Source organism: Chelonoidis abingdonii, chromosome 21 (assembly GCF_003597395.2).
Source record: "Chelonoidis abingdonii isolate Lonesome George chromosome 21, CheloAbing_2.0, whole genome shotgun sequence".
In the NCBI taxonomy this organism is placed as follows: Eukaryota; Metazoa; Chordata; order Testudines; family Testudinidae; genus Chelonoidis; species Chelonoidis abingdonii.
In genome coordinates, this window is record NC_133789.1 from 13,246,052 (window position 1) to 13,272,961 (window position 26,910).

At 61.1% G+C, this 26,910-nt stretch overlaps 1 protein-coding gene across 4 annotated transcripts in view; it reads left to right on the top strand.

Annotated features, from left to right (window-relative positions):
• The window catches only part of ADAM11 (ADAM metallopeptidase domain 11), a 55,213-nt gene extending 32,642 nt beyond the window's left edge, over nucleotides 1-22,571 (top strand). For 2 of the 4 annotated variants that reach the window (XM_032806588.2, XM_032806590.2), the window contains exons 9-27: nucleotides 517-591; nucleotides 1,203-1,274; nucleotides 1,509-1,675; nucleotides 3,693-3,777; nucleotides 5,366-5,456; nucleotides 6,663-6,714; nucleotides 7,661-7,760; nucleotides 8,521-8,592; nucleotides 9,159-9,251; nucleotides 10,446-10,526; nucleotides 10,860-10,910; nucleotides 11,538-11,601; nucleotides 13,067-13,166; nucleotides 13,615-13,734; nucleotides 15,981-16,149; nucleotides 16,762-16,876; nucleotides 17,748-17,838; nucleotides 19,599-19,616; nucleotides 21,870-22,571. In XM_032806588.2, coding sequence (XP_032662479.1) covers nucleotides 517-591; nucleotides 1,203-1,274; nucleotides 1,509-1,675; nucleotides 3,693-3,777; nucleotides 5,366-5,456; nucleotides 6,663-6,714; nucleotides 7,661-7,760; nucleotides 8,521-8,592; nucleotides 9,159-9,251; nucleotides 10,446-10,526; nucleotides 10,860-10,910; nucleotides 11,538-11,601; nucleotides 13,067-13,166; nucleotides 13,615-13,734; nucleotides 15,981-16,149; nucleotides 16,762-16,876; nucleotides 17,748-17,838; nucleotides 19,599-19,616; nucleotides 21,870-21,885 — 1,632 coding nt within the window. In that variant the 3' untranslated portion in view covers nucleotides 21,886-22,571. Of the gene's footprint in view, nucleotides 1-516; nucleotides 592-1,202; nucleotides 1,275-1,508; nucleotides 1,676-3,692; nucleotides 3,778-5,365; nucleotides 5,457-6,662; nucleotides 6,715-7,660; nucleotides 7,761-8,520; nucleotides 8,593-9,158; nucleotides 9,252-10,445; nucleotides 10,527-10,859; nucleotides 10,911-11,537; nucleotides 11,602-13,066; nucleotides 13,167-13,614; nucleotides 13,735-15,980; nucleotides 16,150-16,761; nucleotides 16,877-17,747; nucleotides 17,839-19,598; nucleotides 20,107-21,869 lie in introns of those variants that run through there. The other 2 variants (XM_032806589.2, XM_032806587.2) reach the window with 2 other exon arrangements.
• The last annotated feature ends 4,339 nt before the right edge of the window (nucleotides 22,572-26,910 follow it).

Here is a 26,910-nt window from a genome sequence, read left to right on the forward strand (position 1 = left end):
GAGCAGAGCGCTCAGGCTGGTAGGGGGAGGGGAGCTGAGCATCCAGCAGTGGGGGGAAGGGGAGCTGAGCCCTCAGAGGTGGGGTGAAGGGGAGCAGAGGGCTCAGGGACCTGGGGAGGGGAGCTGAGCGCTTAGGGTGAGGGAAGGAGGGCTCTGGGGTGCGGGAAGGGGAGCAGAGGGATCAGGGGCCAGGGAAGGGGAGCAAAGAGAGGGCTCAGGGTTCGGGGGAGGGGAGCAGAGGGCTCAGGGGCCGGGGGAGAGGGGAGCAGAGGGCTATGGAGCCAGGAGAGGGGAGCTACGGGATGGAGGGATGGGTGCTGATCTTTCCAGGGGCAGCCATGCAGGGCCCAGGCTGGCCAGAAACCAAAGGCTGTTCAGTCCCAGCGAGAGGCTGGCTGGGCCGGTGGCCTGGGGCAAGTGTCCCCAGAGGGGACCAGGGGCCCTGTCTGTGTCCAGCAGCCCAGCGGGTTCCCTTGGTCCCGCGCTCTCGCTCACGTCTCTCTCTGCGCTCCCCAGGTGCGGCGAGCCCAGCACACCGTGCACAGCGAGACCAAGTACATCGAGCTGCTGGTGGTCAACGACCATCAGCTGGTGAGTGCGGGGCCCGGGGCCCCATGCCCCTGCAGAGAAGGGACGGCCCGGCCCTGGGTGCCAGCCGGGGTCTCGGCTGTGCTCAGGGCCAGAGGCAGGCTGAACACAACAGACTACGCAGGGCACAGCACCTGCCTATCCCAGCCCTGGCGCTGTGGGGAACCGGGCAGGAGCACTGGCTGTGGTGGGAGCTCCCACATACTTCAGCCCTGGCCTCTCCCAGCATGGGGCGCTATGGGGGACGGGGCAGGAGTGCTGGCCATGGGGGGAGCTCCCACATACTTCAGCCCTGGCCTCTCCCAGCATGGGGCGCTATGGGGGACGGGGCAGGAGTGCTGGCCGTGGGGGGAGCTCCCACATACTTCAGCCCTGGCCTCTCCCAGCATGGGGCGCTATGGGGGACGGGGCAGGAGTGCTGGCCGTGGGGGGAGCTCCCACATACTTCAGCCCTGGCCTCTCCCAGCATGGGGCGCTATGGGGGACGGGGCAGGAATGCTGGCTGTGGGGGGAGCTCCCACATACTTCAGCCCTGGCCTCTCCCAGCAGGGGGCACTGTGGCAGGTGGGGTGAGAGCCACCCTCCATTGCTCTCCTGTGTGTGTTCTTTTCCAGTTCGAACAGACGCGCCGGTCTGTGATCCTCACCAGCAACTTCGCCAAGTCCGTGGTGAACCTGGCGGACATGGTGAGTCTGGCTGTGCGGGGACATCCAGCTCACTGCCTCTCCCGCTGCCGGCTGACCTGCTTGGATGGGTGTGTGTAGGGGGAGAGGGATGGGAGGGGACGTGGGGCCCTTCCCTGCTGAGATAGCAGGGGTGCCTGGGGAGGGCCATGCACTGCTCTCATGTCACAGAAGCCTGGGGAGGTTGCAAGGGCTGCTGGGATGGTAATGGCCTGCCCCCTTCCTCTGGCACTGCAGCTATACAAGGAGCAGCTGAACACGCGCATTGTGCTGGTGGCCATGGAAACATGGGCCTCCGAGGACAAGATCCACGTGGGGGAAGATTCGCTGCAGACGCTGAGCGAGTTCATGAGATACCGGACGGAGGCGCTGCCGGAGCAGAGCGATGCTGTCCACCTCTTCTCGTGAGATCCGCGACGCCCATGCGGCGCTCCTCATTACCCCAACAGCCAGCACTCCTGCCCCACTTCCCACAGTGCCCCCTGCTGGGAGAAGCCAGGACTGGAGTAGCCAAGAGCACCCCCTGCTGGGAGAGGCTCATGTTGAGAATACTCATAGTACTTTGCAATTTTAACTCTGATTAACTAATCCTCACAGTCCTCCATGAGGTAGGGCAGGGTCATCATCCCCATTTTATAGATGGGGAAACTGAGGAAATGCAGTAGGTCTCATCTATCTGGATTCCAGTAAAGCATTTGATATAGTTCCACATGGGAAATTATTGGTTAATTTGGAGAAAATGGAGGTTAATATGAGTATTGAAAGGTGAATAAGGGACTCGTTAAAGGGGCGATTAGAGCAGGTCATACTGAAAGGTGAACTGTCAGGCTGGAGGGAGGTTACAAATGGAGTTTCTCCAGGATTGGTCCTGGGACCAAACTTACTTAACATTTTCAATGACCTTGGCACAAAAAGGGGAGCGTGCTAATTAAATTTGCAGATGCCAGGAAGTTGGGAGGAGGACTGGAGTATCCTACAAGAAGATTTGAATGACTTTTGAAAACTGGAGTAATAGAAATGGGATAAAATTGAATAGTGCAGAGTACAAAGTCATGCATTTAGGGACTAAACAACAAAAACTTCTGCCACAAGTGAGGGACTTCTCAGCTGGAAGTGACGAAGGAGGAGAAAGACCTGGTATATTGTTTGATCACAGGTGGACTATGAGCCGCCAGTTTGATGCGGCGGTGAAAAAGGCTAATGTGATCCTAGGATGCATCAGGCGAGGTATTTCCAGTAGAGACAGGGAAGTTTTATTGCCATTATACAAGGAACCGGTGAGACCACTTCTGGAACACTGTGTGCAAGTCTGGTCTCCCATGTTTAAAAAAGATGAATTCAAACTGGGACAGGTGCAGAGAAGGGCTGCTAAGATGATCCGAGGAATGGAAAATCTACCTTAGGAGAGGAGACTCAGAGTGCTTGGCTTGGTTAGCCTAACCAGACAAAGACTGAGGGGAGATCTGATCACTCTCTAAAAATACATCAGAGGGATAAATACCAGAGAGGGAGAGAAGTTATTTAAGTTAAGAGCTAATGTGGACACAAGAACAAGTGGCTATAAATTGCCCATTAACAAGCTTAGGTTTGAAACTAGGTGAAGGTTTCTAACCATCAGAGGAGTGAAGTTCTGGGGCAGCCTCCCAAGGGGAGCATAGAATCATAGATTATCAGGGTTGGAAAGGACCTCAGGAGGTTCTAGTCCAACCCCCTGCTCAAAGGGGGACCAAGCCCCAAATGGCCCCCTTGAGGATTGAGCTCACAACCCCGGGTTTAGCAGGCCAATGCTCAAACCATTGAGCTCTCCCATTCCCATTGTGGGCAAAATCCTAACAGGCTTCAAGACTGAGCTTGACAAGTTTATGGAGGGGCTGGGAAGATGAAACTGCCAACAGTGGCATATGGCCCACGTGCACCTGTTATTAGCAAATATCTCCAATGACTGGTGAGGAGACACTAACTAGCTGGGGAGGGCTCTGAGGTACTACAGCGAATTCTTTCCCAGGTGTCTGGCTGGTGGGTCTTGCCCACATGCTCAGGGTCTAACTGATCACCGTATTGGGCTGGGAAGGAATTTTCCCCCAGGTCAGATTGGCAGAGACACTGGGGGGTTTTCACCCTCCTCTGCAGCATGGGACACAGGTCACTTGCTGGTTTGAAATAGAGTAAATGGTGGGTTCTCTGTAACCTTGATATCTGTAAACCATGATTTGAGGACTTCAGTAACTCAGCCGGAGGTTAGGGATCTGTTACTGGAGGGGGTAGGTGAGGTTCTGTGGCCTGCGATGTGCAGGAGGGCAAACTAGATGATCATGATGGCCTTTCACAAGACCAGCCAGGGCTGAGCCCTTGGGTGCTAGTGATACTAAGAGCCCTGCAGCTGGGCTGCCACCACTCACCTCCTCTCTCCTTCCCTTACAGCGGAAGGACGTTCCAGAGCAGCCGCAGCGGGAGTGCCTACGTGGGAGGGATCTGCTCGCTCACCCGGGGCGGGGGTGTCAATGAGGTGAGTGGGGAAGAGAGTCCTGCCTGTTCTGCGCAGAGGAGCCCAGGGTCTTGGAGGGAACATGGTCCTCTCCATGCAGCTTTGACCCTCAGCCAAACACAGCCTCCCCCTTGGAGATAGGAGGTGTGGGGAGCAGTGGGAGGGTGCTGGGATACAGAGCAGGATACTGAGCTATGGGACTGCACTGGGAGGCCACGGGACTGTGGGACAGGATTCTGGAAGGCTGTGGGATCTGCAGGGGCAGGATTCTGGGAGGTTGTGGGGCTGCAGGATCCAGGGGTTCGGGTATGGGATTGTGGGGCAGGGTTCTGGGAGGTTGTGGGATCTGAGGGGCAGGATTCTGGGAGGTTGTGGGGCTGCAGGATCTGGGCGGGGTATGGGATTGTGGTGCAGGGGTCCAGGGCCACCCAGAATGGGGGGGCAAGTGGGGCAATTTGCCCCAGGCCCCGGACCTCACAGGGGCCCTCATGAGAGTTTTTTGGGCTTCTTCCACTCCGGATCTTCAGCAGCAATTCAGTGGGGGGGGAGTCCTTCCACTCCAGGACCTGCCACCTAAGTGCACCAAAGTGCCCCAAAGACCCGTGGCGGGAGGTCCTTCTGCCCCAGGACCTGCGTCCAAAGTGCTGGGTATTTGGTGGCAAAAAAGACCCCAGGCCTCCTGAATCCTCTGGGTGGCCCTGCAGGGTTCTGGAAAGTTGTGGGATCTGGGGGGGGGGGGGGGGGGCGCATGGGATTACAGGGCAGAGTTCTGTGAGGTTGTGGCACAGCAGGATCTGGGGGGGGGATGGGATTGTGGGGCAGGGTTCTGGGAGGTTGTGGAGTGGCAGGATCTGGGGGGAGTATGGGATTGTGGTGCAGGGTTCTGGAAAGTTATGGGATCTGGGGGAGCATGGGTCTGGGAGGTTTTGGGGTGGCAGTATCCAGGGGGCTAAGGTATGGTATTGTGGGGCAGGGTTCTAGGAGGTTGTGGGGAGGCAGGATCTGAGGGAGGGGGAGTATGGTATTGTGGGGCAGGGTTTTGGGAGGCTGTGGGGTGGCAGGAGCCGGGCGCCGGGGGTAGGGGGGGGAATGGGATTGTGGAGCAGGGCTCTGTGAGGTTGTGGGGCTGCAGGATCTGGGGGGACTATGGGATTGTGCAAGATTCTGGAAAGTTATGGGATCTGGGGGGGCATGGGATTGTGGGGCAGGGGTCTGGGAGGCTGTGAGGCAGCAGGATCCAGCGAGGTAAGGTATGGGATTGTGGGACAGGGTTCTGGGAGGCTGTGGGGGGAAAGGACCTGGGATGGGGTGGGGTATGGGACTGTGGGGCAGGGTTCCGGGAGGTTGTGGGGTGGCAGAATCTGGGGCAGGGGATATGGGATTGTTGGGCAGGGTTCTGGGAGGTTGTGGGGCAGCAGGATCTGGGGTGGGGTGGGGTGGGGTATGGGATTGTGGGGCAATCGGGGGAATCGGCCTAAAGCCGGCCCTGTGTGAGGGGCTGCTGGGGGCTCAGGGAGCCCAGGGGGAAGAGCGCACAGATGGGGGCTGCTGGCATCTCTCCCCTCCCAGCCGCTCTGATGGCTTTGCCGTTCTCTCGCCGCGCCAGCAGTACGGGAACGTCGGCGCCATGGCTGTGACTCTGGCTCAGACCCTTGGGCAGAACGTCGGCATGATGTGGAACAAGCAGCGGCGCACCGCGGGTAAGGCACCGAGCGTGCAGAGGGCTGGATGTTTGGCCCTGGCACCGGCACGGGGTGCCAAGAACAGCCGGCCCTGCCGTGCATTTGGGGTGTGTGCAAGGTCACAGGCCGCCGCTGGCCCACCAGGGCCTGGCCTGTGCGAAGCAGGGCACAGCTAGGCCAGTCCATGGATGGGAACCCTAGGTGCTGCAGGGAGAGTGGTGCACTAGGGGGCGCCCTTCTGAGCCTCTGCTGACCCCACTTTCCAAGCTTGGGGCTAGGGGTGCTGGTACCTCCCTCAGGTGTGACCTCAGCTCAGGTCCTGGCTGTGTCAGGTGGTGAAGCACTGGAATGGGTTCCCTAGGGAGGGGGTGGAATCTCCTTCCTTAGAGGTTTTTAAGTCCTGTCTTGACAAAGCCCTGGCTGGGATGGTTTAGTTGGGGATTGGCCCTGCCTTGAGCAGGGGGTTGGACTAGAACCTCCTGAGGTCCCTTCCAGCTCTGATAGTCTATGATTTTATGGGTGGTCAGCTCAAGATCCCCTGGGCTGGGCGCTGGGGTGTTAACCCATCTCAAACATCATGGCAGCCCAGGTGCCTGGTAAGTGCCATGGGGCAGAGAGCCCTGTGGAGACAGAGGGTGGAGTGTCAGGACAGGTGGAGTGTGTGGGTGCAGGTTGGTTGCGTGCGTGCGGTGGGCTGGGGAGGGGTGGGTGACTGACTGGGGGAAAGCAGGCTGTGCTGGGGCGGGTGGCTGGGGTGATGGGGCCAAGCAGGTGTTTGCAGAGTCAGGCAGCAGGGGCAGGGAAAAGTGCTCACTACTCTTCCCAAGGTGCCCAGCGCCTCAGGAACAGGCTGCGGAGCTGGGGGTGGATTGTCCCATTGCCAGCCTGCACAGTCTTGGGTGGGCTCTGAGGCCGGGGGGAAGATTGTGCTTGGGATGGGTCAGTGTCCCAGTCCAAGCAGCAGACTAGCAAATCCTGGCGCTGGGCACTTAGGAAGCCGATTTGGGGCTGCATCCTGAAATGACAGAAGGGGGTGACGTGTCCCCATTGCTGGGGCAGCTGAGCCCGCTGCTTTGCAACCCACTGAGGTACGGCCTGGGGAGCGCTGGGGGGAGGCTCTTTCCAGATGCCTCTGGCAGAGTTACTGGGCGGGCTCAGGGTCTGTGCCTTTGGCCCCATGATGGCAAGGGCTGGGCCTTCATGCGCTGTCCTGTCTGTCCGCAGGGGACTGCCGATGTCCAGATTCCTGGCTGGGATGCATCATGGAAGACACGGGGTGAGCTCCCTTCTGGATTCAGTGAGCGGGGGCGGGGGGGTGGGGGGTGGGCTTGGCGTCCCAGGAATCTGAGCCAAGGAGGGAGTGAGTAAGAGCACTAGCCGCTGATGTGCCGAGGGACCACCTGTCCATCGGCATGCACTGCAGCTCTGTTTGGCCCCTGGAGTCGATGGGGGCGGGAGAAGATGGCAGTGGGCTCAGGGATGTGCTGGTAAAACATATGGGTGGCACCAGCTGTTTCTGAGCCCTGGGCAGGGCATTTGCTGATCACCAGCTGCTGCCATGAAGAGCCCCCCGATATGTGGTACATGAAGGGCACCTCTGCTGGCAGGGGGCACACAAAGGGCAGTGCCCCAGAGTACACTGCGCATTGCACCTCCTCCAGCTGTCCAGGCGTAGGTCACTCTTGGAGCACAGAGAGACGCTCGGCTTGGCTGGTACGGCAGGGGCCGCCCGCTTTGCTAGCTAATCTCGCTGGTGACGCCTGTGTTGCTGTGCAGAGCGGCTCCTGGCCAGCCTGGCTCCTAGTCTGGCCTGCTGGCGAGGTGAACAGCAGCCACATGTTAAATTCGCCTGTTCTGTGCTCAGAGAGCCTCCTCCCAGCCTACAGTCAGCCCTGGGCTGGCGTATGACCCTCGCTACCCGCTGCTGAGGGACCGAGCTAAGACCACAGCAGCCAGGATGTGGGCAGTCTGGCCTGACCCCATGGGAGCCTCAGCAGAGGGACTGGCCTGCAGCCCCCAGCATTACAGGACTGGGAATGACTCTAGACATCGCTAGAGAGTCGAATGCTCATCTGGTGTGTGTCTCATGTTGAGCTGGGCAGGACGCAGTGTGTAGGAAATAGACTGTGGGGAGGGCACATGGCCCTGGCTGGCTGGGGGGCAGGGAAGCGTAGCGCATTGCACTGACCATGGCACTGGTAACTGCTGGCTCCTCTCCCCAGGTATTACCTCCCGCGCAAGTTCTCCCGCTGCAGCATCGAGGAGTACAGTCAGTTCCTGCAGGAGGGCGGGGGCAGCTGCCTCTTTAACAAACCCTTAAAGGTAACGCAGCCCCCTCCCCCCTCCCCAGCCAGGCCTGTGGGCTGGACTCCTGCCTGCCCTGGCAGCGCTGCTCCGCCATGGCCTGGGCAGCACCGTCCCGAGAGCTGTTCCCCTTCATTGGGTGTGGGGGGATGTGGGCTCCCCCCAGCCCCTGGGCCACGAGTGTCCACACCACAGCAGAACACAAGCTCCTGGCCAGCTGGCTGAGCAGACAGATCCAGGTCTGAAAGGGCCCCAGGAGCGGGGTCGCTGTAGGGCAAGGTGGGTGCCTGGGCAGGTGCTACTGAGGCTCCAGAAGCTCCGGCTTGCAGGGTAGGGGCACCCGATTGCTCCTGAGCTGGAAGACTGCCAAGCCCCTGGCAGACGGGGAGCTGGAGTGGAGAGTTCCCCCTTCCTGTCATGTGGGGCCAGGGGGGATCCAGAGCCTGCTGCCGTCACCTCAGGCAGCAGAGGAGCCAGATGCTTGTCTCCCAGACTGCATTTCCCATGACTGCAGACACTTCCCCTTCTGAGGAGCTCTGAGCTCCCGGGGACGAGCCCAGCCCAGCTTCCCGGCACAGGAGAGGCAGCTCCAGGAAGGCCTTGGAAACACCCCAGCTGCTTGACTCCCTCCTGCCCATCCAGATGGGGAGCCCTGGGCACGGCCCATCTCCCCTGTGTCTGCGCCGGGGTGCTCCATAGCATGGCCCATGCCCGCACCAGGGCAGAGAGGGAATGAAAGCTGCAGGACCCATCTCCCATTCTCTCTCCTTCCCTGCAGCTGTTGGATCCCCCTGAGTGCGGCAATGGCTTTGTGCAGGCCGGAGAGGAATGCGACTGCGGCTCGCTTGCGGTGAGGGGCTGTGCAGGAGGGGCAGTGCCTGTTTGCAGTTCCCCTAGGCTGCCTGTGAGCCACTGGAGTGGAGGACACCAGGGGAGGAGCACAGTTGTGGGCTGGGGACACTGGGGGCTGGGCACCTGGCCCCCCACCCTGATCAGAGACCAGGTGTTGTAATGTGGGGCTGAGAGAGAGGTGGGGAGAGGCCTGGGCTGCTGGGGCTCTTACTCTGTCTTGGGGGGCACTCTGGGGCCTGCCCCCCTGGCCCCCCGCAGTTCAGCAGGAGCGAAGACACACGTCACAGGCAAAGGAGGATTCCTGGAGTCTGACCCTGCTCAGGCACTGGGGAGGCAGGGCTGGGGCGGGTCAGAGTGTGGGTGCTGGGCCTCGGGGAGGGCAGGGCATGTGGGGGGGCATTCGGGACCAGGCATTGCTGGCTGCTTGGAGCATTGCAGCCTTAACCCTACAGCCCACAAGCATGAGGACGTGGTGTCTCACACTGACCCCCCTCCCCCCCTGCCGGGGGCATTCGCTCCTAGGCGCAAACATCATGGGCATCTGCTTGTGTCTCTCCTTGGCAGGAGTGTGCAAAGGGCGGCGGCAACTGCTGCAAGAAATGCACCCTGACGCATGATGCCATGTGCAGCGACGGGCTCTGCTGCAAAGGCTGCAAGGTGAGGCTGGCGAAAGGCCCTGCACTGGGCCTACCAGCGGCTAGTGCAGACTGCGGGCACTAGGGGGCGATGTAGTCACAAGCACCTGGGCAGGGCCCTTCCAGCAGAGGGCAGCACCCTCCAGGGGCAGGACAGGTTATTAATGATCCATTCATGTGCCAGAGGTACTAACCCAAAGCCAGTCCCTGCCCCGGCCCTCCCATGCAGAGCACAGAGCCTGGGATCCTGGCTCCGCTGCAGGGCAGGGAGGGATAGAGCCAGCTAACGGGCCCCTCCCTGCACAGAGAGTGTGACGAACTGGGACTGTTCTTAATGTTTGCTCTGAACACTGTGTTGGTGCCTCAGTGTCCCCTAGGCAGTTCTTAAGTATCTAGGTGGTGGGATAAGGGTGTGTGGTTGCTGCAGAGCAAAGGGCCAGTGCACCTAAACGCCTGGCACTCTGTCTCCTAGCAACTGATGGCCTGGGCCCCTCTCCTTGCAAAGGTGCCAACTGAAGGTGTTGAGACAAAGGATCAGGTGCCCTCCTGGCCCGGAAAGAGAGCTGAGCAGAGAGGAGGGGCTGGAGGGGTGGTGAGTCTGGAGCTTGCTGGGACGAGGAGTGAAGTGCAGACCGGGTCTGGCTCACTGACCCCAGAATGGACCCGGCAAGGGTCTGGTCGCTGTATCTCAAGCTCTGTTTTAGACTCTGTTCCTGTCATCGAATAAACCTCTGTTTTGCTGGCTAAGAGTCATGTCTGACTGCAAAGTGGGGGTGCAACAACCCTGTGCTTCCCCAGGACCCCGCCTGGGTGGGCTCGCTGTGGGAAAGCCCACGGAGGGGCAGAGGATGCTGAATGCTCCAAGGAGGAGACCAGGAGTGAAGACGTGTGAGCTTCTTGCCCTGAACAAGTCTGCTCCAAGGGAGAGGAGGCTCCCCAAAGTCCTGACTGGCTTTGTGGGAGCAGTTCCAGAGGCATTGCCGGTGGACTACCGTGACAGGGATATCACCAAAGGCCCCCCCCCCCCCGGAGGCAGAGCACCCAGGAGCCCGGACCCAGGTCACCCCGAGGGGCTGAGCACATGCCCTGGCCAGGACATGGCAAGGGTGCTGCCACCAGCCTGGAGGGGGGAGTTCTGCCTCGGGGACTCAGCAGTGCCGATGCTGGCTCCTCTGCTGCCCCCGTCGGTCATGGCCTTCGCTCCCATTTCTTTCAGTACGAGCGGCGGGGCACACTGTGTCGGGAAGCCGTCAATGAGTGCGACATCCCGGAGAGCTGCACGGGGGACTCCAGCCAGGTGAGGGGGCTGGGGGCAGGGGTGGGAGCTCAGTCAGGGCGCCCGCCTGGCAGCTCTGCAGTGGCATTGGAGCAAACTGCCACCAGCACTTAGGCTGTGCTGCGCCTGGCCCTGCCCCGTGGTGCTGCTCCCAGCTGGCCAATGCCAGAGCCCCAGTCCTGGCCCTGACGCAGCCCAGGGGGTGCCTGCTGGGCAAAGCCGGGGCAGGGACCTGGCCTGGGGGGGGGTGGTGGGGTGTGCTGTGGTGTGGGGGGCAGAGCTGGGATGGCTGCGGGGCACTGGCAGAGCTGTGTGCGAGGAAGGCCCATGGAGACTCCCTTTCTTTCTCTGCAGTGCCCGCCCAATCTGCACAAGCTGGATGGCTACTTCTGTGACCACGAGCAGGTAACAGCCCTGCAGAGCGTAGGCATGTCCCGCTCGCCCACGCCCCCACATGAGCTGACTGACGCATCTGTGTCCGCTCTCCTGGACATGCTGATTGGCACAGCCCTGCACCAACTCCCCTACAGGCTGGTTGGCATGGCCCCACACCCCCCTTGCCCATTCCCCAGACAGGCTGGTTGGCATGGCCCCACACCCCCTTGCCCATTCCCCAGACAGGCTGGTTGGCACGGCCCCACACCCCCTTGCCCACTCCACGGACAGGCTGGTTTACACGGCCCTGCACCAGCTCCACAGACAGGTCGGTTGGCACGGCCCCACACCCCCATGCCCACTGCCCGGACAGGCAGACGTGCCTGCTCCCACAGACAGACTGCCTGACACTGCTGCTTGTGCACACACACTGGCACACCTGCTCCATTAAACAGGCTCCCAGTGACTGCCGTACCCTGACGCACGGCCTGAGGCAGCCGGCTGGCCGGCCAGGGACACTGCTGCTCCAGAGAGCTCTTTCATGCCTACCTCATGCTATCTGGCTGCAGTCCCCATGCCAAGGCTTGGGAGCATGTCAACACACGTGTGCCCACCTGCAAGTGTCGCTGTGTGAAATTGGCTCTCTCTGCCCCACAGGGCCGGTGCTATGGGGGCAGGTGCAAAACCAGGGACAGACAGTGCAAGGCACTCTGGGGCCGTGGTAAGTGCCTGGCTGAGCTCTCCAGCTGGCCTGGGGGGCGCGCAGTGAGATGAGGGAGCGCGTGCACAGGGCAGGGGTGCAGAGCAGGCTGGAGGCTGAACACCAGCGACCAAGGGCTCTGCGGCCCCATTGATGAAGCCCACAGAGCGATAAGTGCAGTGCTGCGCAGTGCGAGGTGTCAGCTCTGGGGTCTGAGGCCCTGTGAGCCAATCTCTGCCATGGGCGCTCAGGGTGCACTGCCCTGGCAATGTCACTGCCGCATCTCTCCCAGAGTAGCCCTCTAATCCTGCCGACAGCCGCCAACAGACTACAGGCTCGCCCTGTGTGCCTGTGTCACTCCTTGCCTGCTGGCCTCGCTACCCAGATTTCAGTAGAGTCACTTCCAGGTCACCGCACGGTCAATGAGAGCAGAATCGGGCCCTTTGCTTACTCTCAAGCAAAACCACATCAAACCCCAATTTGCTCCCAGCGCTTTCACACTGCAGATCCCCCGGCGGCCGCACTTCTCCTCGGCCAGCAGAGACACAGCTTGGGAGCCCTCAGTTAAAGGGAACCTGCCAAAGGAAACATCATGGCCCCCGTCCTCCTCTAGCTTTCCTCCTCTCACTGTCAGTGCATCAGTGCTGAGAGGCTTGGGGCACCTGGCTTCAAACAGGACCCGGCACCAGCAGGACGGGTGGCACAGGGTGGAGGGCAGTGGAGAACGTGGCCCAGATATTTGCAGTAAACCGCGATGGATGTTAAGGGTCTAGGCCCGTTGAGATGAGTGAGGCTGGCCATCCCTATGGGTTAGTTCTCTTCTTGCTCCCCCCATGGACCCCATGCAGTGACACACCAGTGTAAGGCCCAGGGGGACCCTGCCTGGCTGATCAGTGGTCCAGTGCTCTGCGTATCACCCATCATACTCATGGCTAGTCCCTCTCCCAGAGCCTCCCAGCCCTGCCCCACTCCGCAGAAACCCCAGTGCCACTGGAGTGTGTGGGAAGGAAACAGCCCTGCTGGCCGCACCCCTAACACTGGAGCTGAGCCCCTCCCATGGCCCTCAAGGGCTGTCCGCTTGTTCCTTCTCAGCCACGGGGCTCTGTGAAGGCAGCCATTGTGGGACCAGCTGTGATGCTGTGGGCAGTAACTGGGCTCCAGCCCAGGGCTGAAGGAAGGTGCCTCGGGTAGTTCTGGGGTCTGGGACTCCTCGGTTCTGTTCGTGGCTCTGGCACTGACTCAGCTAACGCTCCCTGCCCCACCGCTAAGGGATGTGTTTGTAAAGCAGGAGCCTGACGGGCGGGTCCCCCCACGTGATCCCACACAGACACGCCTGGTCCATGTGTTCCCGGCTGGACTCTGCCAGGCCTGGCTTGTGTGCCAGAGCACACGCCTCTGCTTCCACACCGCCCTGCCTGGGGCACAGGGGGAGGGCAGGGCCATGTCTGCAGGTAACTTCCCCTGCCTTGCTCCCCTCCCACCGCAGCTGCCGCTGACAGGTTCTGCTACGAGAAGCTGAATGTGGAAGGGACCAAGAGAGGGAACTGTGGGCGCAAGGGCCCAGCCTGGGTGCAGTGCAGCAAGCAGTAAGTGCTGGGGCCCACTCTGCTGGGTGGGACGTGGGCATCGCAGCATCCTCTGTCCATGCCAGCTGCTGCCCACAGCCCCAGTGGACACGCCTCTGCACTGGCCTTCCTCTACCTCCTCCCATCTCCCTTCATGCTCTGCCACCATCTGCTTGGCACCTGCTCTGGGCCAGGGGGGAGGGTCTTACCCCCACTCCCAGGGAACGCCACCTCCTCTCCTGCCAGCAGGCCCTGCCCCTGTAAGCAGACTGCCAGGCCTGCGAGGGCAGCGGGGCATGGCCACGCAGTAATTGGCAGCTGTCAAACCAGTTGTAGTGCTGGCACTCCTTGGCCTGACACACTCTCCCCTCCCACAACAGGGCTGCGCTGGGCCGGGCGGGCTGGGGCTGGGGCTGGGTTGGGGCGGCAGTGGGTACCCTGGGCCCACCCCTCTGTGTCTGCCTTGCAGAGACGTCCTGTGCGGCTACCTGCTGTGCAGCAACATCACAGGTGTGCCGCGGCTGGGCGAGCTCAGCGGGGAGATCACCACTATGACCTTCTACCACCAGAACAGATACGTCGACTGCAGGTGGGCGGGGCTGCCCCGGGCCAGTGCCAGCCGCCTGACTGGCTTAGGGCACGCTGGGCCAGGCCAGCTCCCCAGCACCGGGGGCCCAGTGAGACGAGGGAGGGGGCATTACTGGGGAGCATCTCATCACTGCTCCAGGTCAGGGCGGGGGGTGTCCCAGCAGGGAGCCCCTGACGCAAGGCTGGCCACGGTGAGATCGGCTCAGTCGCCCTCTCCTGGCTCAGCGGATCCCACATGACCCTGATTCCAAGTGACCCCTCATGGTGGCATTATCTCACATGGCATTATCTCAGCGCACTGTGGGATGGGGGAAGGGGAACAGCTGAGAGGGCTTTGGGAGAACCCCATTGTAGCCTGGCCCCGGAGCCTAGTGTTCCCCTGCAGTTCTCTGACCCACATCCTGGGCCCCCTGTGCTGCTCGGCCTCCTGGCTCAGGGCACTGCCAGCTCCTGGTCCCAGGTGCAGACTCTGGAAGCAGGGCCTCAGCTGTCCAGAGCCCCAGTCCCTTCAATACGTCTCCAAGGGCCCTGGTTCTGGGAGCCCTGGGGTCTCAATTACGCCCTTCAGAGAGAGTGTGCAGAGAGTGAGGAGACAGCCTAGGTATGTGCACGCTACAGCCGCCCCGCTCGGTTGCAGAAGCTTCCTACGGCACTGGTGGGGGTTCTTCCATCGCTGTCGTTGATCCACCTCCCCAGAAACGGAAACATCCTGTTGGCGACTGTCACGGAGTCTGGGGGTTCCAGCCCTGCACCCCTCTTCCTTGGACCCACAGTGACTTTTATCCAGCCAGTAAAACAGAAGGTTTATTGGACAACAGGAACACAGGTTACAGCAGAGCTTGCAGGCACAGTCAGGACTCCTCCATCCAGTCCTTCTGGGGGTTCAGGGTGCTTGGATCCCAGCTAGGATCCCCTGAATTCCGCCCACAGCCCCAAACCGAAACTGTCCTGCCTTTCCTCCTCCGGCCGAATCCTTTGTTCTCTTCCCCTCCGCCCAGGTGCTCCCCCTCCCCCCTGCCGGGTCGGGTTACAGCCTCAGCACCTGTCCGTCACCTAAAGACATCCCCTGCTCTCCCATTCCCCATGCAGACAGCCCCTACTCCATCACAGCGACCTCTGCTCATTGTACACGTATAACAGGCTCCTAACCACAGGCACTTCTGTCACGGAGTCCCCGGGCGATGCTCTGGAACTGCTCCTCACAAAGCCAGGCAGGACTCTGGGGAGCCTCCTCTCCCTTGGAGCAGACTGTCTGCAGGGCAAGAAGCTCACACGTCTTCACCTCCTGGGTCTGACCTTGGAGCATTCAGCATATGCCCCTCCGTGCGCTTCCCACAGCGAGTCCGTGCAGGTGGGGGCCTGGGGAAGCCACAGGGTCCTGCACCCCCACTTCACAGTCAGACATGACTCTCAGTCAGCCAGTAAAACAGAGGTTTATTAGGTAACGGGAACATGGTCTAAAACAGAGCTTGTGGGTACAGAGAACGGGACCCCGCAGCTGGGTCCATTCTGGGGACCAGTGAGCCAGACACCCCCATCTGCCCTCACTCCCCATTCCCAGCCAGCTCCAAACTGAAACCCCCTCCAGCCCCTCCTTTCTGGCCTTTGTCTCTTTCCCAGGCCAGGAGGTCACCTGATCTCTTTATTCACCTTTAGCCATCCCCTTGCAGAGGGAAGGGGCCCTGCCATTAGTTGCCAGGAGACAGAGTGTCGGCCATTTATGCACACTGGAGACTTAAGAAATGCATAGGGGAAACAGGCACCCACATAGTATTAAGAGGAAGCATTAAGAACAGTCTGACTTCGTCACAACTTCCCCTCGCTGGGACCTGGCAATGGCCTCAGCACAGTGCCCTGGCCTGGGCCCACCGTGAAGCAGGGTTTGGCTAGCGCCTGTGGGCAGGCAGCTCTTCTCGCATGGCAGTTGGGCCTTTTACTAACGTGTTAGGCTGGGGGGTCTGGGTGTCAGCCCCCGTTTGTGCTGCGGTGCGGAGAGCTGTGCAGAGGCAGTGCCCTGGTGGCATCAGGCAGTGCTGATGGCCCTGCCAAGCTCTGCAATAGCTACGCCGCAGAGGCTCCGATCCTTCCAGGTGCATGATGGGGTTCATGAGTGACACAGATACGTCCCCAGCCTGCACCCCCATTGGGCCACAGGCAAGGAGCTGGGGCCTTGGGGCGTGTTAGTCACACCCTGGGGCACGGAAAGTGTCACCTGCCCCCTCCCTCAGCTGCTCTTCCCCTCCCCAGAGGTGGGCACGTCGAGCTGGTGGACGGCTCGGATCTGAGCTACGTGGAGGACGGCACACCCTGCGGCCCCGGCATGCTGTGTCTTGACCACAAATGCCTTCCCGCAGCAACCTTCAATTTCAGCGCCTGCCCTACCAGCTGGGACGGGATGATCTGCTTTGACCATGGGGTGAGTCCTTGCTGGGGGCTGGGATGTGCCAGGCCTCCCTCTGTGCACAGGGAGAAGATCTATGGGGCAGAAGGCCTCAGCATGGGATCACAGAGGTGGCACCTTGCCCAGGGGTACCCAGCATCTCCCACCTTCACTGCCCTGATTTCCACGCCACCGCGAGCAGCTGGTCTCCTTCCTGTGCTGAGCCCTGGCCTCTGGCCTCCCCATCTCCTGTGCTCGGAGGTGCATGCATGTCACTGCCTGAGGAGGGTGCTGCCTGGGGACACCATGAATCGCCAGATCCTGGCACCGCCGCATGGCGGTGGATAAGACTGATTGGATGGCTAGCATGGGGCAGGGTGGGACTCCTGGTGGGAGGTGTCCCCGTCCCAGGGTGCCAGGAGCCTGGGCTGTGGAAGAGACCGCAGCCCCACTGCTCTAAGGCTCAGGGCTCTCAGGCTGTGGGGTGTTCCCTGGGGAGCCCCAGCTTTGAGGAGCAGAGCGGCCGAAGGCCAGAGCATCCCCATCGCAGCCCTAGGGAGGACCCATGACCCAGCCGAGCACAGGGCCTGGCCAGGGATGGAATCAACTCCCTGCGGCACTCACCCGCCTCCTGTTCCTTTGCCTCAGGTCTGCAGCAACGAGGGCAAGTGCATCTGCCACGCTGACTGGACGGGGAAGGACTGCAGCGTCTACGACCGCATCCTGGAGCCCAAGCCCACCGGCGAAACCGAGAGATACAAGGGTCCGTGTCCCCCCTCTGCCAGGCTGCTCAGTGGTTCCCAGCTGCTACCAGCCCCCGCCTCCCTGCATGGCCAGGCAATGTGAACCCAGACGCGGAGCCCTGCCCAGAACCTTGGGCCCCCTCCTGTGGGTCGAGGCTGGGGCTGCTCTATCTCCGGAGCTCCCTGGCCCCAGCCCACCCAGCTCTCCCCGCAGATCTAAATTCCTGTGTCTGTCACTCCACTCCACCCACCCAGTCTGTCAGGCAGGCTGCGGGGGTCCCAGCTAGAGGGGCATCTCCACAGGAGAGCCTGGGGTTGTGGCTTGCCCACGAGCTATTGCTGGGGTCCTGGAGGAGTGTGAAGGCCCCGCTGCAGAGCCCACAGTGCCCTGGAGTGGGCTTATAAAGGGTGTGGACCAGGCAGCTGGGAGAGCGCCCCGTGCTGACGGAAGCTGCCTGGTGGAATCCCTCTGCCCTGCTGGCTGCAGGGAGCCAGGGTGGCATGGACAGGCCAAGGAACAGCAGAGCCGGGCTCTGCTCAGGGCATCCCCATGAGTGGCCGGGCGTCAGAGCTCTGGATGGGATTGGAGGGGTCTGTTTGCTGAGCCCTCAGGGTGGGGGTGGGACCCTGTGGTGCCCGTTCCCCATGGTCCCTGCGAGGGTGGCCCCTGGCATTGCAGAGAAGCTGATCTCGTGCCAGGCTCGCCATCAGGAGAGCAGAGCTGGGAGGATGCATGGCCCATCATGGCACCCCTCGCTCCCGGCTCAGCGTCCACAGGGGGCGAAGCTACCGCAGAGTCCGGGCCGTGCCCTGCCTGCCCCTTGCCCTTCCCCAAGCCAGTGCCCATGCCCCGCACCTGACCTGTGCTCTCCTCCCCTCTCTCTGTCGCAGGTCCCAGCGGCACCAACATCATTATCGGCTCCATTGCTGGTGCTGTGCTGGTGGCGGCCATTGTCCTGGGAGGAACTGGCTGGGGATTTAAGTAAGCGAACGCCGCGTACCTCTTCCTGATTGCATCCTTCTCCCATGCCGGGGCTGGGCACCGGGCCACAGACCCTGCCCTGCTCAGAGGCTGCAGGAGGGAGGCATTTCCTAGGCCAGCACTCCATGGACTTGGCCAGTCTGACCCAGTCCTGCTGCTAGATCTCCTTCCTACCCTGGCCCTGGTCCTGTGCTGGGGGGAGGGGACTGGGCATGAGGGGGGCACCCCACACTGCTACTCTCCAGCCCTGTCCCCTGGGAGTTGCCCCCTAGCTGGGCTCAGGAAGGGGAGTGAGGTACTGCAGGGCTTTCCCCAGCCTGACTGCAGGCTCTGGGGGCACTCTGCTCTCACACCACAATGCATGTCACGCCAGGGTTTGCCTGGGGCCTGCCAGGCAGGAGGCAGCAGGTGAGGGCTCTGGGCAAGGGGCAGCAGACTGGGGGGCAGAAGGAACAGCATGGAGCTGGGAGGGGGGCAGGAGGGAGAAAGGCAGAAATAACTCATGGAGGAGCTTGCCCCCTGCACACATATACAACGTCCCCGGTGTGGGGCAGGGAGCGCTGGGGTGGGAGTGCCCCCGCGGCCGTGCCCCCGCTGCCCAAGCAGGGTGGCATCCAGCCTGCGGGCAGTGGCAATTGCACGTGTAGGGGGAGCCCCACTGGGTGGTACCCGCATGGCCGGACTGGTGTGCTCCGCCTTGCCCCGTGTGGAAAGGTGGTGAGACCCTGGGCCCTGAACCTATGCACCAGCTATCGGCAACAGGCCCCAGGCCTGGCAGCAGCGAGAGGCACGGGGCCAGGAGGCCCCCACCCTGGGCTGTGACAGGGAGCTGCTCCCTGGGCGAACCAGCCCTGACTGATGACGCTGCAGGGACCAGATCTCGGCATAGGGTTGCTCTCGTGCTGGGCAGCCTTGGGCCCAGCCCCTGGGGCCCTGCAGGCCAGGCTGCTGCCACCCTGGCTATTGCTATTTGGCTGCCGCACTCCTGGTGTGTGTTCTGCTGAGCGCGGCTGACAGTCCCAGCCCTGCTGCAGCAGTATTCAGCCCCTGTCCTGTGCTGGGGGGGGGGCGGGTCTGTGCACGGGGATGCCGCAGGGTGGGAGCAGCTGGTGTCCAGACTCGGCGCTCCAGCGGCACCAGCGCTGGGCTGAGTGAGCACACGGCTTTCCGGAGGGTGGGCATGCTCAGTGGAAAGGCTCCTGAGGCTGGAGAACGCGCCATGGCCCACGAGCCGAGGCTGCAATGCCCCCTCCCTGGGAAAACCTGCCCCACATTTCCCTCTCCATGCCAAGCCCCTGCACTGGCCCTGCTCCCCGAGGGTATGTTCACGCCCCGTCCCGCACTGGTGCTGGCCAGAGCTGCACCCAAAACACTTGACAGAAAGGGTAGGGGGAGCTGAGAGCCCTGTACAGGGCTCCAAGCAGGGTCTGATGGGCACCCACTGGCAGGGGGCAGCCCCTCCGCCCTGGTGGGTCGCACTGCTTGTAGGGGTGAGATTTTCCCTAGCGCCAGGGCTAGACTTTGTAGCCGCCAGCACCCCCCCAAAGTGGCTAGCCCAAGCCCAACACACCATGCCAGGCCTGCAAAGCCCTGGGGCTGGCTCCTGGCAGGGGCCCTGGCACTCAGCCACATGCCACCCAGAGTAGGGCCCTGGCGGGGTCAGGGCAGAGCCGGGCAGGATCAGACACACACAGCAAGGCTGCCCCCTGAGGCCTCGCTAACTGCCCCCCTCTCTGTGTCCTCTCTCCTCACCTCGCCAGGAACATCCGGAGAGGAAGGTACGACCCGGCTCAGCCGGGGCTGGGATAGCCCCCACCACTCATCTGTCACCCATCACCATCCATCCCCACCCCTCACTCTCCCCCGTCTGCTGGGACACTACCGTTGCCTCCTGCTGGTTGCTGCACCTGCCTGCCTGGAACCTGCTGCATGGGCCATGACCATCGCTTCTACTCCTCCATGGGGCTGTGTCCCCCTCCCTGGGCGCAGGCCTGGGGGCTCTATGGGGCCAGCAGGAGGGTGATGGCAGAAGATCCCCTCCATTGCTAGTGTGTCCTGGGCGCTCGGGCTGGGCCAGGCTGGAGAGGCAGAGTGTGCAGGGGCAGGCAGCAGAGGTTGGGCCATCCAGCCCGGCCCCTTGCTGCCAGCAGCACCTGACCCCTGTGCAGGGAGGGATCCTGCTGGGGGCACCCTGCCCAGGGGCCAGGCCTGGCTGGACCCCACACTAGCAGCAGCTCCAGCGGACAGCCGGCCCCCTGCCCCAAGCCGATGCTCTCCCTCCGTCAGCTCCCCTGATGCTGCGCCCCATTCACACAGCAAAGTGCCCGCATTTGCAGGGAGCCTGCTCCTTGGGCACCCCAGGACAGGGACTGGGTGGGGTGGTGTCACGGAGGCACCAGGCGATGCTCTGGAACTGCTCCCCACAAAGCCAGTCAGGACTTTGGGGAGCCTCCTCTCCCTTGGAGCAGACTTGTTCAGGGCAAGAAGCTCACACGTCTTCACCTCCTGGGTCTCTCCTTGGAGCATTCAGCATCCTCTGCCCCTCCGTGGGCTTCCCACAGCGAGCCCACCCAGGCGGGGTCCTGGGGAAGCCACAGGGTTCTGCACCCCCACTTTGCAGTCAGACGTGACTCTCAGCCAGCCAAACAGAGGTTTATTCGATGACAGGAACAGGGTCTAAAACAGAGCTTGTAGATACAGCGAACCAGACCCCTCGGCCGGGTCCATTCTGGGGGGCAGTGAGCCAGACCCCTAGGTCTGCACTTCACTCCTTATCCCCAGGTAGCTCCAGACTAACCAACCCCTCCAGCCCCTCCTCTCTGCTCAGCTCCTTTCCCGGGCCAGGAGGTCACCTGATCCCTTTGTCTCCAACACCTTCAGTTGGCACCTTTGCAGAGGAGGGGCCCAGGCCATCAGTTGCTAGGAGACAGAGTGTCAGGCATTTAGGTGCACTGGCCCTTTGCTCTGCAGCAATCACACACCGTTATCCCGCCACCTAGATATTAAGAACTGCCTAGGGGACACTGAGGCACCAACACAGTATTCAGAGCAAACATTAAGAACATTCCCAGTTCATCACAGGCAGGTGTGGGATCGTGCCCCCGATGTGAACCTCCCGCCACATGTCACTGTCTGTGTGTCCATCTTGTCGCCCCGGGCCATGCCCGTCTTTGTGCCTGCGTCACTCACCATCCCTGGGAAGCTTGCTGCTGAGGGGCAGCCCGCCCCAGGGCACTGCCCCACCCATGGGGAGGAGGTGGGCGAAGCAGGGTCACTAGCCTAGAGGCCTGAGCTATCCCATGCTAGGTGTCCCCAGTGGCTGCCGTTCCGCAGGCTAGCGGCATGAGGGCACCCCGGACATGTGTGGATGGCCCAGGGCAGGTCCAGGCCACTGCCTCAATGCATGTGTGCTCTAGCTGGGCTTGGGCCTGGCCATGGCCCACGGAGCTGCTGACTCAAGGTGGCCAGTTCAAACCCCACCCTGGCCAGTTTGCAGCAGGTTCCTGTTCTGGACCAACGCCAGAGGCAGAGCCTGGGGCCCGTCAGGTGCTCCAGGGGCTGGGCAGTGGAGACAGTGTGCAGGTTGGGAGGGTGCTGGTTGCACCCCCTCCCTGCCCCCCAGATGGTTGTTTGCCCCCAGAGTGGCATAGCCTAGGCCTGCAGTGGTGGGGCCAGGTGTGTTCCAGCCAGTGTGGGGGCGAGAGCACAGTGCCTGCCCAGCCCCCCAGTTCCTGTCCTCTCCCCGCAGCTGGTGCATTGCTCTGGGAGGTGGGCCCCAGACATTCCCCCCCTGCCGTAGTGTTCAGACAAGTCTTGGGGTTCCCGGGTGAGGCCCAAGCACCCCGGGCCTCAGTAGGTGTCCTGGGGTGCAGAGCAGCATTGAGGCAGCTGGGCCCTGTGCAACTCCGTTGGTTTGGGACTAACCAGCCCCCGAGGCTTTGCCTGCACTGCCTGTTGGACCGTGCCAGGGTCACCCTCATCTCCCGCACGCCAGTGCCAGCGCTAACGTGCCCCTCGCTTCTGTGTTGCAGGTCGGGAGGGGCCTAGTCCAGCCACCCCCTCCTGGCGGCTCTCTGCCTGCCCTTCCAAAGGGGAGGGGAGAAATCGCCTAAAAACCAAACCAGCCACCAAATAATGATGCGACGAGAGGGTGAACAATCAGTGACGTCTTCCGCTGCTGCCCGGCGCCTGGCATGGCCCTGGCTGCACCTGGCGGGGCCGGGAGGGGGCCCCGCAGCCTTGCACTGGAGGGACCCTGATGGCACAGACTCTGCGTGGACGCCGCAGCCTTGTGTGCAGCTGGCCACGGGCACTGTCTCCTCGACGGGCCGTCTGCTGCCCGTCCCTGCCTGAATGTAGCTTCCACCCCCACTGCACTGTACTACCACCACGGAATGTACCTGCCCGCAGACCTCGGCACGCCTCCTACCTGCCGCCCGCGGGCGGACACGCTCACGTTCCTGTTGCACGGGGTCTGGGTGGCACAGCTAACAGCGGGCAACGGAGCACAGGGGACAGGCGAGGAGCCGGCTGGAATGGAGGCAGAGCCACCCCGTGACCTAGGGGCTGCCTGGGCTCCCATCATTCACGTGGCCTGGCCTCAGCCTTCAGCACGTCTCCAGCGTGACCCATTGCCGGCACCAGTTGCTGGGGAGCTTGGTGCCCTGCTGTGCCGATGGGGCTGGGATTCTGCCAGGGATATTTTTTTAATGTAAAGCAACACAGTGAATGTAGCTGGGGGCAACATGGAGCTGGGTGTTTGCTGGGGGCGGCAGGGAGAGGGTTTAGACATTGGTCTTGCGTCGCCCGCTCACCCCACCCAAAGGCTGCAAACCAGTGGGGAGGCGAAGATATGCCTGTGCCTGGCCTCCAGCTCAAACCTGCCCAGCCCCGACAACTCAGGAGTCTGCTCCCATGGGAGCCCAGCGCCGCCCTCCCGCCCCCAGGAATGGGGACCAAGCCCACAGGCAAACCAAATCCAAATGGCCATGGAGTGTCTAGGTGGGGTAGTCACGGCGTGAATGGCCCAGTGTCTGTGCCGGTAAGCACCAAAGCTGCTCTCGCACCAACACACGGGCCAATACCAGCGAGCCCCTTCCCCACCTTGTCTCTCTAACTCCTGGGCCCGACGCAGCTACACCACTGCCGACAAACTGCCACGGGACTCTCACGCCACCCGCCACAGCCAGCCCTGCACCGCTGGGTTCCTCTGACCAGCAGCTGGCACATCCACCACTACATCCCACCCTCTCTCAGGCTCTTGTGCCCAACTGCGAGTCAGAACTCCTGGGTTCTCAGGCACTGACTCACTGTGCAGCCTCAGGCAAATCACTTCCCCTTCGTGTGCCTCAGTTTCCCCATCTGATGCATAGATGTGATGCTGCTGAGCTGCCAGGAGGGACTGTGCTGGTGCTGCCTGTCACTGCCCAGGCCATCTCTCCTCGCCGAGAAGAGGCTGTTTCATTACAGTCATTTCTCTAAGCCCAAGTGCCCCCAGCTTCTGGGCAGGGAGCGGTGAGGCTGGAGGCCCAGCCAGGCGCCCCACCCCACGCCCTGCAGGCACAGCTCTTTCCATGGCAGGGATGGCCTGTGCGGGCTGGGCCCTGGCACTGCAGGCTGTGGGGCTAGCAGAGAAGCAGGCCTGGGGAGGGACATCAGCCAGGGATGCGCTTCTGCTGCTAGGGCAGGGAATCTGCCTGCTGCCTTCGGGAGAAAATGCCAGAAAGTGAATTGCCTCCTGAGCAGGTCCATGGCCAGCCAACACCTCCACAGGGCCCCTAGGGCCTCAGACACCTTGGAGACGGTTACCCACCCTTCCCAGCTGCTGCACCACTGCTCCAGCAGCAGGAGAACTGGCCCAGCAGGGCCACTGGGGCAGCCCTGGAAAGTTCCTCGCCCTCTCTGGCCCCGGAACGTGGCTTGTTTGGCTTGGCAAGTGGCGTATGGTGGGGTTTCCAGCCCTGCCCCCGGGGTGCGGCTGGTGGCTTTGGGTAGAGTAACCAGATAATACCTGAGGAGGGCTCTGACCCTGTCACGGAGTCCCCGGGCGATGCTCTGGAACTGCTCCCCACAAAGCCAGTCAGGACTCTGGGGAGCCTCCTCCTTGGAGCAGACTGTTCGGACATGATGTCAATGCGCCTTACCTGGGTCTCTCCTTGGAGACGCATTTAATATCCTCTGCCTAGCCGTGCAGAGAGTCCGTTGCAGTGGAGCTGGGAAGCCACAGGGTCCTGCACCCACTGTCACAGTCAGATGTGGACTCACAGCCAGTACACAGAGGTTATTTCGATGCAGAACAGGGTCTAAAACAGAGCTTGTAGCTAAGAATCGACCCTTGCTGGTCATTCGAGGGTCAGTGAGCCAGACCCAGGTTTGCACTTCAACTCTTGTCCTCACCAGCTCCAGGACTAACAAACCCTCCAGCCCCCTCTCTGCTCAGCCCTTTGCGGCCAGAGGTCACACTGCTCCTTTTCTCAACACTTTCAGCTGGCACCTTTGCAGGGGAGGGGCCCAGGCCATCAGTTGCTAGGAGACAGAGTGCCAGGCATTTAGGTGCACTGGCCCCTTCCTCTGCAGCAATCACACCCCCTTATTCCACCACCTAGATATTAAGAACTGCACAGGGGACACTGAGGCACCAACATCGTATTCAGAGCAAACATTAAGAACATTCCCAGTTCGTCACAGACCCCATGCAGCAGGGCTGAGCAGAGTTCTCCATTCCCCAGAGCCCTGGCCAGCCCAAGCTGCACCCTGCACACGCTCCACAGCTTGTGCTGGCCTCACCTTCTGTGTAAGGGTTTGAGCAGCCTCTGCTGGCCCCCAGAGGCCAAGCTCTGCCGCAGGAGGGGCCTCTGCCTGAGTGGACGAGCAAGGGGCTCACACAGTGACAGCTGGGGCTGCAGCATGGGGCCAGATGCTGCCAAATACTGATGGCCCTTTGGCCTGGGGCAGCCTGGCCCTAGGAAAAGCCAGGCCTCCTCCCAGCTGGACAGGATTGGGGGAGGGGGTTGCTTGTGAGTTGGCTCTAGCTGGCAGGGCACCTGCTCTCTGCGGTGGGCACTACATTTCCCATGAGCTTGGACTGGGAGGTTTTACCTACACCATAAAAAAAAAATCACTTTGTTCTGCCCTCAGTCGTGCTGGTGTGAAGGGGCCTAAGCACCGTAGACATCAGTGGGGTAATGCCAGAGATACACCACCTGGCAGGATCTGGCCCGGAAATAGTGTTTGGGGTAGAAGCCCCACCCCTCCACTTGGCTTTCCGTGGCCTGGCTGGTTTAGTGGGGCCCATCACTGCAGCAAGCCCCTGCTCTGAGGCCAGAACGGTTCATTCCAGACGCAGCACGGCTGGCCCCAGTGTTCAGCGGTGGGAGCCTTGAGGTCGGTTCCTAAAGCCATAGTAAGGTGCCTACAATGTCCCAATTATCAAATGTGCAGAGCACCCCCGAGCTCCCACTGCAGCCAGCGGGGACTCAGCACCACTGGAAGGAGACGCCATTTATTTTGCTGCTTAACTTTAAGCTCTCAACTTTTCACATGAGGGCCCATTGGAAGAGCGTCCTCAGTAACCAGCTACCTCAGCTCAATGCAGACCTCAGAGGCTAAGGTCCGCCTGCTTCCAGGCACTTCATCTCAGGCTATTTGGATAGTGAAATGTGGCACTTCCGGCTGGGCTGCAGACACAGCAAGTTTGCTAATTCGGGGGGGGGAGGGTTCTTTTGGGGAAAAAGAGTTCTTGGAAATGTAGCCCTTCTGCCCATCTGATTTGGCAGCAACAAGGGCCAGGTTCAGTATCTAGGGGGTCCATTTCAATAATGCAATGCAAAACCGGCTTGAGCCCCCACCCAGTGACCTGGGACAATTACATACCACCCCCTGGGCACCTCTAAGGGGCAAGCACGGAGTCAGGGTAGCAAAATCCTTTTAATAAAAGAGGGAAACAATGTGGCATTATGTTGGGGAAACACCACAAACAGGACTCATAACACAAACCATGAGCAAAAGACCCACCCACCCCCTCCAAGTAAGTTTGCCAGTGTCCTTTTCCCCTCGGGGTCTTAAGTCCAGCAATGCAAAAATCACCCAAAAGTCCAACAACCCAAAAGTCTCTGTCCCTGGTCATGCCCCAGAGTTCAAAAATTTATCAGCAGGGGGGGAGGGTGCAGCTGTGTTAAGGGGCACCTTACGTGGTCCGAGGCTGACTGTCCTGCCTCTCCATGAGGTTCTGCTGTAGCTTCACCACAAGCCACTCCAGTCATCCCACAAACTCCTCTGCTCTGCCAGCTGCTCAGCAACATACCCTTCAGACCCCTCCACAGCACTCAGTGATTTCAGCTTGTAGTAGGGGAGCCTCAGTGCTGGTGCACTATCAATCCAAAGTGAATTCAGCTCAGCAGCCTGTAACTAGACTCCTAACAGAATTATAATTAGCTCCCATATTCCACAGTAGAGCAAGAAGATGCAATTGGTATTTCAGACACTCAGAGAGGGCCCATACATCCAAGTCCAGGTCCCCACCCTCTCTCAATTCACTAGGTTTTGGAACCCATGTCTCTTGTCTAATGAGCGCTACTTAGTTGATGGCGAGTCCCTCTGTCATAAAACAGTTTCATTGTCCTTGATTCACATAATCAGGGTAACACTCTATTCTTCCTGCCCCAATAACAGAGAAACTGGGGATCCCACAGCTGTCAAAGTGACATTTGGGCTGCTGTGGGCTATGCTAGGTGGGGTGGGTGTGCCTATGCAAACAAGATCAGCCCCTGAAGTTCTTTTCCACAACTCGCCACAATTCACCACCAGATGTCAGGGTAGAGCTCATCCTGACTCTGCTTACAGAAACATTTGAAAAACCGAAACTTGAGGCCACGTTTGCTGGGGTGGGCAAAGCCTTTCAGTATTTGCGAACCCAAGGGCAGGATGACAGTGCAGAACCAGACAGTGAAACTGACCTGACCTAAGGTAAAGCTGCCTAGTCTCCATGTACTGTCAGCACACTGATTGAAAGCAGTACACTGGAGGAGGGGTGGGATGTGGGGTGTTAAAATCCAGCTGGGTTATTAGCACCAC